This window comes from Agelaius phoeniceus, chromosome 2, assembly GCF_051311805.1.
Source record: "Agelaius phoeniceus isolate bAgePho1 chromosome 2, bAgePho1.hap1, whole genome shotgun sequence".
NCBI lineage: Eukaryota > Metazoa > Chordata > Aves > Passeriformes > Icteridae > Agelaius > Agelaius phoeniceus.
In genome coordinates this window covers 60415617-60428955 of record NC_135266.1, presented here as the reverse complement: position 1 = coordinate 60428955, position 13339 = coordinate 60415617, and the positions used below count along the sequence as shown (strand labels likewise).

The following is a 13339-nucleotide window of genomic DNA, read 5'->3' as shown; positions in this document are numbered from 1 at the left end:
GAAGTAAAGAAAAAAAAAAAATTTAACAAGCGCTTTTTAACTGGGTGCTTTGTTATGATTTATACATTTCTTTTTTGAATAGCCGGGGTTTATCTCTTTAAGCTGCAGGAACTTAGAGTAAATGATAAACGAAAACATCAAGCCAGAGCCTGCGCTAATGTCTGACACAAACATGTCATTTGATATTTAAGTATTTATTTATTCATTTATGTTTTTGTAGTCTCTTTTTAGGCGCAGAACCTTTGTATTTATTGTAATAATGGTGACAAAATGTGGGAATGGGGCGGGGGTGCGGGGGGAAAGAATGAACATAAACGCAAGGGTAAAAAAGAAAGCATCGACTCCAGAGCCGGAGGACCGGTCCCCGCGTGGGGTGGGGCCGTGGCTCCCCCTCTTTGCTTTTGGTTTAAGCGAGGAAAACCCATCTGGGGAGCAGGCTGCACCCGCACCCGAGGGGAGCAAGGCCCAGGGGCCTTTGGGGTCCGGGCCCGGAGGGGAGGCTGCGGGAGCGGGGGCAGCCTGAGGGCCCTGCGGCAGCGGGGGCGGCCCGAGGGGGCGAGGCCGTGTCCCACTGCCCCGGCGGGGCCCGGGCCCCACGGCGGGGTGGTCCTGCCACCAGCACGCCTACAAATTGCCGTGGCTGCGGGCCCGACAGAGGGACAGCCCCGGACGGGCAGCGGGGAACGCACGGGGCCAGGGGAGCAGCGGAGCGAGCAGGGGACAAAGGGGGCGGCTGGGGCTGGCTGCCGGAGAGGGGTGCCCGGTGAAATCCTTCACAGCTCCGCCACACAAAACCTCCTAAATCTTCATCAGAAAGTCATTAGAAATCTGTTGGCGGGGCCGGGCGCAGATTGCCGGGGGAAGGGACTGCAAAGCCCCTCCGGGCTCCACAATACCTGAAATGAACTGGAAGGGATGGGGTGGGGCTGGGAAGCAGATTTCCTGCCGTAACTAAAGACCCCTTTCAGCCTGCTCTGCAACAGTTTTACGATGTGTTAGAATTTACATTCACGTGTTGTTAACCATTCTTTGGTGCAATGAAACGTTTTATCTGTCTGACCTCAACCTTTGCCATATGCTGGTGCAAACTGTTCAACTTAAGCCTGGACGAGTTTAAGAAAAGGAGGAGAAAAAAAAATATAAAAAAGAGGGGGAGAAAAAGGAGGGTCCAAAAAAGCACATTGCTGGGTAGCCTCTGTTGTTGCTTGTGATAGCTGCCTTCCTCTCCGTTTTCCATGGAAACGTTTTGAAATCCAATTCCAAAAAAGAAAAAAAAAAAAAAAAGGAAAAAGAAAAAGATCCATGCCAAATACCAAATAATGAATAGGGGTTCAGAACATGCCAGCTCTTCACTAATTGTCCACTTTACTTATGCTACTTCATGTTGGGCGATTCTTTTTATATTTTGGAGAGAAGGCAATGAAACTTCTTGCTGGGTTAAGGAGAGGTGAATGGAATACATTTGAAAATGATCAGGAAGAGTTTTGTAAGGTTTTTATTTATTTTATTCTAATTTCCTGATTTCTTTCTCAGCCCAGTTATTTTGAAAGAATAAGAGATATAGGCTGTGGAAGGAGAGTGATAGTGTGAGATAGCCTGGTAATTCTGTAAAGAAGGATCCCATTTTATGCTTTTAAAGATGTGCCTGGTTAACTTGTGATTTCGACCTCATTTTTCTCAGAGACTGGCATTGTGGCAATGCCTCAGGCTTGCTATTCTTTCTTTCTGAAACTGTGGTTATGGATTTGTCTCTACATCCTGCCTACAGTGTTTAGATGTGGTTAGCTATTTCTCACCTTATGTTTTGGGTGTACTAAACAACCCAGGGTGCACTTCCTAATACTGTTGTGATGGATTTTCATGGTCATTTCTGTTCTGAGAAACATCAGATTTCCTTCATCTCACAGATGCCTCTGGAATCTAGCATGGATAGGTCCCTTAGGAGGATGTCCACAAAGATGTTGTAATGTTGTCATGTTCAGCAGCAGGGGGACTTTGGGATCAGAAAATCTTGAGTTCAGCCATTTAGCTGTGAAGGTTTGTTTGCACATATATGGAGTTGTTTGTGATGAGGCTTTGAATGCTTGAGGATACTGGGTTATTTGGGAGTTAGGCAAGTCCTTAGTGACTCAACTGGTAGCACTTGTGTTCCTGGAAGGCCCCCATTGTCTTGTGAGCCTCCCTCTGCAAAGCCATGCTGACCCTGGGGGGCGTCCAGGTAAGAGAACTCTTGTGGCTAGATAAGGCTCGTATACTCACCATCATAATGAATTCCCACATTCATTAAATTCAACCTAATTAGATGTACTAGCATTGATACAGCCCATCAGGAATCCCTGTCCTCGCCCAATCATTGCTGCAGTCTCTTGTAGTATATATTTTTGCATTTCTTGGTATGAGGCATGATTCTCAGGGAAATAAAAATCGTTGTTTTCTGTGAAACCCTGTCACATTTTTCTAAGTAATTTCCATTCTGTTATGGTCTATTACACATGATGTTTTGAAAGAGTGAGAAAGAGTTAAGCAAAATGAAGACCATTATCAATATTTCATTTGTCACAGCTGAAAAACTACATTTATAGGTCAGTCCTTTTCAATCCGTTCATTGATTTCAGTACTCAAAGCCCTTCAGGGAGTGTCTAAAATCCAGTGATGTTTCAGAGTGCTAAGTTTTGTGTTTGGATGTCTAATAAAACTGAAAGATGTGTCAAAACCATGTAACAAGCTCTGGATCTGATTTACCACTGTACACTTTCAGTCTCTACTGGTGTTAACTCCAGTGATTTCATTGGAGTGGAGCTGGTATTGATTTAATTCTTGTGTCGATGTGACCCTCCAGAGACACACTTCCCTGCTCTTATTCCCACTGACTTCAGTTCAGAATATAATCAGGATCATAATTAGAAATGATGACCTGATTCAGTCAGGCATAAAAATACAAGTCAGTCTTCAAGTTTCTCAGTAATGCTACTGACTGCAGTGGCACTACTTCCTTACTTGAAGTCAAGTATGTGCTTACATCCCTTGCAGATGGTAACCTATGTATTTAGGCTCTCTCTTGAATTCTCTGAAAGTGGAGGTCTTTTGACTGGCTTTTGACAAGCTTTGGAACAAGTCTATAAATAGAAGAAACTTGGTAAGAGGAGGAAGAAAAAAAGAGACTTGGGAGCAAGACTGCGGTTTGCTCCTCAATCCCCAGATATGCAATTCCATTTGCTTCAATTAACTTTAATGTTTGCAACTGGAATGCTTGAAATTTGATCAAAGTCCCTTTCAGAACATATTCATGGTATTGTCTACAAACTTATTATGCTAAGAAAGCAAAGTAAGATAATGCATTTCTTCCTGCAGATTGTGCTGTCTATTCAAGGTGCTATTTAAATATCTGGTGCCTCAACAAGCATACCCAGCAGGATTCAAATGCCTTTGTTTATCTGTATTTTTCAGTCAAAAACTTGCCAAACTGCAGTTGCAGGCTTCTGGGGAGAGAACTTGGCTTGGAATCAAATACTCTGGAAATGGACTGGATCCAAAAATAAATAAAATCATAATTGAGGTGGAAACACCTAGTTACAACCATTGTCCAAAAATTTAATGTAAAAATAAGGAAAATATTACTCATCACATGAAAACGTGAATTTTTCTAGTTCCATTAGGAGATTTTAAAATCAGCCAAAATATCAAAAGCTAAATGATCTAAGTATCCATGATGAATATTTATATTCAAATGAAGGAGAGGAGGACTGAGGCAATGAAATTCAGAAATGCATGTATTGTAATTTGATTTGAACAGTCAACATTGGTAAAAAGCCTAACTGTTTACTAGAAGATTACTTTCTGATTCAGCATTACCACGCAGATCTACATCTGTTACTCTTCATTTGGATACTAAAATTACCTCTAATCTAATTAAAAATAGAAAGCAAGAAGGAGCTTGCTGTCCTTTGAAAGTCCTCAAACTTGTTAAAGCTAAAAGTTACTCAACAATTTTAAGGAATTTATTGGATTAATTAATCAGGGGCTAAATTCTAGCTGGTGAGCTTCAGCTGGAAAGGTAACTGTGAGAAATAAGATTCTTAATGCAACTCCAAAAATATACTTATTGCTGGTTGACATCAAATATAGTGCCTGTGATATACCTAAGTTACCTTTGAAGCAGCTAAATTGACCTATGTTTGAAATGGCCGATTTGTGTTGGCCTAGTGGCAGCAGCACCGAGCTCAGTGTGGCTTGGTTCATCTCATACTGCAGGACACCAGCTGCTGCACTTAGGCTGGCTCAGATCCACAGATCCTCTCTCTAAGGAGTAAGAGGTTAGGTGACCAGAGGAGAATGCAAATTCAGGTAGGTTGGGTTGTGTCTTGCCTGGTGTTACTTTTCTTTTCTTGCAGATCTTTAAACTGTAACCTAAAAAAACTTACATCACAATTTCCCCTCCAACATTATAAAAGCATTATTTCTCTTAAGTACATTAGATTGCCTCTAAAAATTTAATCTAGCATCCTAGAAATAACCATTTTTTTTTCTTGTGGTAATTGTTTGCATGGAAAAGCCTCCTGTTCCTGAGAAGAACAGGAAACAAACACAGGCATATGCAGGGAACAGAGTGAGAATTTCTGAATATTACATCTTATGATAAGTGATTAGGTAAAATGGGCAGAAACACTATAGCCTTAAGTATTCATGTAACATTTTATATTCCTATTTAAGGTCTCTACTTTCTGTAACTGCAAGAGGACATTGGTTTGTCTTTTTTTAATGTGGAGATGAGTGAACATGCTATAATAAATGTCATATTTGTTCCCAGTATTCTAGTAAGTCTTGCTGAATTGCTTTGCAAATTTCAGATGAAATTCATTTCACCCAACTTTAGCTGGTCACAAAACCCAGTGGCCTTTGGTGAGCACCAAGAAATAAATCTTCACAGTGACTCTGGAGGAGGAAGCCCAGGGAGCAACTGGCTTACATCAGATCCTTCATTCTTTGGCAGCTAGAGTTAGCTAACATAAAGCTGCCTCATTATGGTGCTGTTGCATGTCTGGGAAAGGGAAAACTACTCCAGTTGGTGGTTTTAGCAGACCAGATGTAGATTGTCAGATGTAGATTTAGTAAGGTGAATGCTTTCTCTGGTGTTCCTAGAAGAAGACCTTCATTTCTTATTGTCCTTTTTGGGAATGGTCATGGTGTGTGGGCACACAGTTTGTGGTAACTGGGAGTGGGGCTGTGGCTGAGCTCATCCCTAATGGGCCACAGCTGTGAAAAGCAGGTGAGCAGCATTGGAGGCAATGAGCCAGGGAGTGCCCAGGTGCAACTGATCAATCAGGGGAGGGAACAGAGGGCACACAGGTGCAATGCATGAACAATCAAGGGTATAAAAGGCTAAAGGCCAAGAAGGGCAGATGCTTGTAGCCTTCTGAAGAGGTCAGATGTTACTCTGTATGGGTAGCTGCCTGAAGCCTTCTGATGAGGTATGGTGTTACTCTGTATGGGTTGAAGCCTTCTGAAATGGTATGGTCATGCTCTGTGTATCCTGGCTGTCTGGACTGTGGCATATGCTATGCCAGTGGTGCATCACAGTGATTTGTAGTTCAGCATTTGTGTGCCATTTCTGGATGTAGTATCAGAAATGGGGCTAGTGTGTGGCTGGCAGCTAAGAGGTGCTGTGATCCTGTAAGTACAGCCTAAGGCACCCTACTGTCACAAGCAAAGAAGTGTGGTATACTTGCCAAAGGTAGTGGCTTGCAGGATCTTTGAGAGAAGCTCTTTGGGTAGGACTGAGGTGGGGCTTACTGTAGATGTGACTGCTCTGTAAATCTCTTATTTCAATATACCACCTTGACCTAATTCCCTAGATAAATTATTTATCATTAATATTGGCTTGTCCTTTTGGAAAGTGTCAAAACAGAAAGGTTTAATACTACAGGGGTAGCTTTCAAAGAATTCAGGCCCAGTTATTTAAAAATATGGCGTAGGGTTTATCTCACCTGCCTCTAGAAGTCTGCAGTTTAAGCGATGTCTATTTGTGAGCTAGCACTACTAAAAGGCATGTCTTCAACACCTGCTCCACGAGAGATGACTTGCCCAACTGCACATGCTTAACTCTTCCCACTGACTAGGCTAGCCTGGAGCAGTGAGCTCAGATGAGACACCTTGGGTTTAGACATTCAGCACTAAGAGGGACAAATCCTGTTCTTAGTCTGTAGGTACTGCTATTTAAAAATTACAGCTAAAATTAATGGAAATGTTTCTGCTGATTTGTGTGGCAAGTGTGACCTTCTAGCCCCATGGGACTTAGTCATGTGACTAAAATCCATATTTCACAGCTCACAGGGTCTAAGCTGTGCTTACTACTGTTTAAATAAAAATAAGTCTCTGTTGATTTTAACTGGTATCATGTTACAATCTCAGTATAGATCCTTCCTCAGTATAACCCATTGTGTACCAGGATGAGTTTTCTAGTTTGACATTGGTACTTCCCAGAGCACTTACAGGAAGATTCCAAACTCTCCATTGTAGCCATGGAGTGCAGCTGGAGACAGCAGGTAGCCTTGCAGTCCTGTGTGGCATCCTCTGGCAGGTGCTATTTGTGTAGCTGGGGGTTGCCCTGCTGTGGGCTGCTGTGGCTGAATTTTGAGATCTGCTTCAGCCCACACACAGATGGGATGTGCTGCTGCTGATGTCCTATTCTGCCTGCTCTCCAGCAGTCCCTCTGGCTCCTGCTGCTGTGCAGGCAGTTGGCCGGGGTGTCAGAGGTGGCTTCAGGTGCTGAGGATTGTGATGTGTGTATGATGAAGAAATGGTGCAGTCTGTCCCTAACAGCCTTACCCTCATCTCTGATATTCCCCCTTGGAGTTACTTCTACTGCTGCCTGCTATTGAGCTGCCACCAGTGATTGCTCTGAGTGGCCAGAGGAACATGCAAGAAGCTGAAGAGTGAAAAATACAGAAAGACTGCAGTATCAGAAGGGTGGAAGTCTTGTTACCCACACATAGCATGTCTCCTGATTACACACCTGGTCTGAATATCTCTTGCTGTCCTTCTTGTGCTGCTGAGTGCAGGAGTTTATTTGCAGCAGTGGTCATACTATTGTCATCTCTTTCATGAAGAGTGGCAGAATACAATTAAGATATGGAATTGTTTTGCCATTTTGGGATTTTAGGGCATATGTCTCCCTTCATTTCACCTCCTGATGTCCCTCAGGGAGTGTAGGGAAATTAACCCCATTCACAATATGAGTGCTTGTAATTAGAATTCTCATTCACTCTTAATAGTCACTGATATCCATCAAAGGCTTGATTTCCAGGTCTGCTGCATAGTGCAGTGAAGAGGAAAAGAGCTGAAGGTACTGAGCTTGTTGTCAGAATGAGGGGAGCTGCTCTGTTGGTTCTGAGAGCAGGGTTGAGAGGACCCAGCTATGCTTGATGTACCCCAGGGTCCTGTGTGGTCTGGAAAAGCCAGTCAGAGGAATGAGAGTGGGGCTTTTAACAGCATTTTATTAGACACTAGGGGCAGGCCAGGAATGGGTTTATAATCTGTTGTCATGGTTCAGCTGACAGATGGTAGCTGGTGAGCAAAGCAGTCTTGAATGCTTCACAGGACTGATGCCTAGGCTAGCTACTCTAACATGATGGTAAACTGATGAAAGTGCCCCTGTGCTAAGAAACTGTGCTGGCTCAAGGCTGAGTCAATCTGAAAACCAGTTTTAATTGCACCAGTGCAAATTTTGTGAGCAAGAGCACAGTCACCTTGGCAGTAAGCAGAAAGATGTTGTTAGTGGTGTGTAACTCTGGTCTGTGCTGTCTAGACCATGCTAGCACATCCTGGAAAGAATATCAGACCCAAAGTAATCACCATATTATAAAGGTTAAAAGTTCCCCTATATTATGATGGTACATGTTAATCTGTCCCTTCTTAACAGCATCTAACTGTTGAAAAAGCTGTAATTCAGGAACCAGGAAATAATGTAATTCAAAACCAGGAAAAACTCACTAAATAGGGCTCTGTAAGGTATAGGAACAGTGGATTAACAGGGTACAAGGAAGGCTGCCAGATTTGTGTTGTATCCTAAGCTCCACCATCCTGTTTGGCAATCTTGTCTTTACAGCTCAACAAGTGTCACGAGCTGGCTGCGCACTGACACATCGGATCTGTGACCTCTCTTTTCAGCCCCGTGCAGCTGAACTGACCCCTGCAGCCAGGGATCAGATGGGAAGCCATTAGGGCTGATTCCTCACCAGCACCATGTCCAGACTCATGTCACTCCTGCTTCGAGTCATCCTGGGAGCAATCATCCATGCATTTATTTTATGGCAGTGCTGACACTTGCTTTCATTCTTTCAGAGCCGGGGAGAATTGCTCTTAACCATGCCCCCTGCTGCCTCGGGATATAATCTCAGGAGCATAGTTTAGGGGCACAGCCAGCTTCAAGGAGCATTACTTTGCTTCAGTGCATTTTTATGTTTTCTTTTCCCTGCAGGCCTTTTTTTGCTAAGGGGGATGTTTGAACTGGCAAATGCACTTCTTTTTTTCTTCTTCTCCTTAGTAAAGTGACAGTCAAAAAGTCTAAGTATGTGTGCTGTTGTCAAAAAGTACAAACATTTGCCCCATTTGCTGCTGGGTAGCGTCATGGGCTGATGTCTTAGCATTTAGCTTGGTAACAATACCTCCCTTAAAAAAGGACTTTGCAAGCAAATCAGTTCATCAATACAACAGCAGTTTGAAACCTGCATTTGCCAAATGCACATCCTGGGAATAAGTTTTCAAAGATTATGATTCAGTAAGAGTATTTATGCAAAAACTTTTTTTTCTAGCATCAGGACCAAAATAAGATTTTTTTTTCATAGGTTAGAAATCGTTTGAAGTATGTGTTTGTTTTTTTTCCCTCTGTAATTCTCATTAGCTAAATTAATTGTTGCTCTCTTTTGAAATTAAGGAGAACAAATTTTCTTGTACTGAAAGGCACAAGCAAATAGTTTCCAACAGTCTGTTTGTACTTGATTTTTTTCTTATATTTCTCTTGAATGAAATCTCAGAAAAAAAGGGAGGAAAACTGTTCACAGGAAAAACACAAACCCAGTATATTGAAGAAAGAAATACATTTGTGTGATGATTTCTTATGGATGCATACAGCATTGCAGTGTTTTGATAATGGAAACAATTAGTTTTAGAAATAGTATAAAGCTTGCTAATTTCCAAATAATGGGAAATGGTCTGCCTGACAGGCTTTTCTTTTTTGTATTTATACAGCTTATATAGTAGCAGAATAGCAGGAGCAGAGGCAGAGCGGGGCAGGCTCTCCAACAGCTGCATCGGACCCCTGCTGTGTCTCTGCCAAAGCCCGTGCAGTGGAACAGCAACAAGGAGACAGGCTTTGGGGCTCTCCTTATGTGATTAGCCTTCTCCTTTTGGCCTGAAAAGGGACAAAAATGTCAGGGTTTTTTAAGGGGAAAATGAAGGCCACACCCATGCGGGCAGATGGGGTGTTTTCCCTATTTTTCCATTGCATGAACAAATATCTCTGGAAAACAAATGTGATTTGGAAAGGTAACCTCGCTAAGGATCTTGCAGGGCTGCATGTTTGCTAAACCATTTTTCATTTTCCTGTTTCATTTCCTGCATCTGAAACAAGGGGAGGGAATTGTGCCTCTTAGCTGTTGTATAAAACAAATGGGGTTGAAGGTCTGTGGATTAATAGAACAGGAGGCAGCTTCCTGCCTTCTGTCAGTGGAAGATAAAAGTGCCTTCTCACTTCATGGGTCTTTCTGAAAGAATCCATGAATTTTGGTGTTAGTAAGAGTGGGTGGAGAGAGGGACTTTCCTGGTGCAGAGTGCATACTTTACACTGACCAATGATCTCATGAGCTGGTCACATTGCTCTGGCAATATTTGGGATGAAGGGCTATAGTGGACTATTTAGGCAGCTAGAGGTGATTTTTGGGAAGAGAGGTTAGTTAGCCTGGCTCCTATTTTGCTAAAGAGAGACCTGAGATGGGACAGTATGAACAAAACCATCCATGCACACCCTCTTTACAAGATTTGAAGGTTGAAGAAGGGCTGTTATATATACTGCCTTTGGCTGCTCATTTCTTCCCCTGTCTACATGAGAGAGTGCTCAGGAGGCAAAGAAGGATTGGTTCCCCATTGGTATTGGGAGTGAAAATATGTGGTGGCACTGTAAGTCACTGAAAAGCATCACATATTTTGTGAACCATCTACTCTGTTCTGTAGAGGTAAGGTCAAGTGTTCAGTCTTTTCAGTTTCCTACTGAGTTCCTTACAGTGACATCTTTTGGGAACCTTTTAGAAAGGTTAACTTTTCTTTAAGAATCCTATCAACTTCTAGACTCATAGCAATAGAAGATCTTCAAATTTACTGTCTTTTGGGATTTTATACCCCCTAAATCCTAGAAAGACTTACATGTGACCTAAACTGCAGATATATAGCAAGTAAAGTGTGGAATGCACAGGCCCAAAGAATGTTGGTAGCAGGAAGATGCGAGGCTTCCCCTTGAGGGCTAGTTGAATACCATCTGCTCAAGGAGAGCTCCCTGGTCAAGGAAGGCTTAAAAGAATGAAAGAACAATTAAAGAGAAGTTAAAGGAGTGTTATGAAATCTCCATGAGAAGAGGAGGAGAAAAGAAGAATTGTACACTTATGGGTCTTTAAGGCTCTGTGGAGCAAGGGCCAGTCATCTTGCACACTGTTCAGGAGGCACAATATACAGCCTTGTACATGGAAATGCACATAACAAATCTTATAATTTCTGATATAATTACTTTGATTATTCAGTGTATCATGGCTGAGAAGGAGCAATTAAAATAAAATCTAAATGTAGATTTTATTTGCACAGATACTGAAAAAGTATCTCTTTAGCGAAGCCTTTTGCTATTGCTCTTTGCACCCTAGGGAGTCTTCAGATGCCTGATCATTTCCCTTGGCTCCCTATCTCTGGGGAAATCATATCTTTTTGTTGGTTCCCTTGGCTTCCCAGGCAATGTGAGGAGCTGGCTCAATGTGGGACATGAATGACAATTCATTGCCAGAAGGGAAGTAATTTTCAGGCCTCCTCCCCTTCCTTTCTTGCAGTGAATGTAATAATACACTTTGGAAACATTACTGTGGTAATCTGAAAACAGCAATGCTGTCAGAATTCAGAAAATGCCTGATAGAACTGATCATTCACATAGCTTAGCTATGATGTTTAGAATTGCTGTACATCATATTTCATTCTTCACTAACATCCTGATGGATTTTTCCCTAGTGAGTTGTCTGCACTAAAGCAGTGTAAGAGCACTATAGGTTGGATGTTATTTTTCTTCTCCTTCCTTCCTGTCTACCTCTTCTTTTTTTTTTCTTCTTTTTTCTCTTTTCCAAAAAGCTACTTCATGTTGCAAAGATCATCAGATGAAATGAATGCAGCCCAGCTGGGATTTGCTGGAAATGTGTTCAGCTTGGCAACACCTCTCACAGAGTAGCTGGGTCCCTAAAAGCTTTGTTTAAAATGATGAAATGAAAACAAAGGAGACATAATTAGCTGCTGTGTAATAATAGAAAAGGCTTGTATCCAGTTACTGTAAAAGTCATTTAATGAAGGGTAATCTGGACATAAGCCTGCACACTATAGCTGTAAAATATTTAAGCTTTTTAATGAGAGGGAAAATGGAGAGAAGGGTTTGCTAACGTGATTAGGAAAAATGCCTTTCATAACCATTTTTACAGGGGCTTGCAATTTCTAAACTGAGGTTTGAAGCTTTCTTCAAGCCAAAGCAGCAATAAAACTTTTATGCTGCACCAACACTTAAAAGCTACATACATCACATTGGTTTTATATGTCTGAGTGGGAACATCAGTGTACTGCTTTTTATGTCTGCAAAGGGCTACACTAGCTATTGAGTAGCAGCTCCAGTTTCTTCCACTTACTTCAGATTGTAGAGTGCCTGTGGATGAGCAGTCATTAATCTTAAACTGCAGTAAAAGTTGCTTTCAATGATGCTCTTTCTCATTTCCCCCTCCTTATTCTGTTTTTGCTGTCTCTGTTCCCTGTCTTCCCCTTCTCGCTCCTTCCTGCAGAGCTCCCTTTTCTCATACTCTCTCCACATTGAAGCCAAAACAGATGCTGCTTGGTCTGAGGTGGACCAGCTGCTCTGATGTGATGAATACATAAGCATTATTTTTAGTCCATTGGCAGGTTACTAGGCAAAATGCAGGAATCAGCTAGGGATTTTCTGTGATGTGACAATCATAAATGATGTAATAAAACATTATTGCATCCCTGTGTAGTATTTAGAGGTGGGATTTGCTATTACAATGGTATTTACCTAACCTGAGTACAAATGTGCCTATCTTTTTGCTGCCTGTACCTGGGAGGAAGGGATAATCTTGTCCCCCTGCAGGGGACACCTTCTCTTTAATCAATGGAGAAAGGTGGGCACATCTGCAAATCCCATGGATTATAGATCTTCCTCTTTGTTCAAGAAAATGGAGTCTCATAGTGGTACACCAGATGTACCAGTCTTCTCGAAGATGCTGGGAAGTGCCACATGATATTGAGACAGTGTGAAGAGTTATCCATGGCTATCTGACATCTAGGAGGGAAATAATGGAGACAGGGTGGTTTCCACCCTGAACCTCTCCATGGGAAGTCTGATGGTTGTTGATAGCAGGATGGACAGTGGTAGAGCTTTCCCTGTGGTCCAGGGCAGTGACTGGTAAGGGGAAAGGAGGGCTTGGCAATGAGGAGGAGCTGCTGTGCAATGGTTGGAGGTTTTGCCACTGAAAATTTGAAGGATGAAAAGGAGAAAGGACTGGGAGTTCATGTGCCCTCACTGTGCCAAAATGTTGCCTGGCTTATGTGCACTGCCATAGCTCAGCTGCCTTCAGCTGTGCTCTTCTTCTGGTTTCTAGCTGCCTATTTTCAAGGGCTCCATGAATTCTACTCATTGTCAGTACAGCCAATTAGAGTAATTGTTGCCATTATTTCAGTGATATCTCACAGAAATAACATGCTCACAGACACAGCTTTTTCACTCCTTCAAAGTCATTACTGTACCATCAGAATTTTAGCTCAAAGGTTTTGCATCAATATAGAAATAATATTTGTAGGTCTGCCCCTCATATTCTTGCAAATTCTTCATTTAATCTTCCATGTAGAAATGGAGATAATAAATATTCATGCATTTCTTCCTACCTTGATATGCTAATTCTGGTATGAATGGTAATCTAGAAGCAGCTGAAAAAGATGGCTTGATTCTGGTATTATTTATGAATCCTGCACTGAAGTATTTGACTGGGAGTGTGACAATGCTAGTTAAGAGTGATTTAACAAGAATTCTTCTCTGGAG

General features: G+C 42.1%; 1 protein-coding gene across 1 annotated transcript in view; it reads left to right on the top strand.

The window, feature by feature from the left end:
- Nucleotides 1–270: 270 nt before the first annotated feature.
- Nucleotides 271–13339, top strand: part of OLFM4 (olfactomedin 4) — a 52699-nt gene continuing 39630 nt past the window's right edge. Inside the window, exon 1 of the mRNA XM_077174667.1 lies at nucleotides 271–816. Coding sequence (XP_077030782.1) covers nucleotides 271–816 — 546 coding nt within the window. The remainder of the gene's footprint in view (nucleotides 817–13339) is intronic.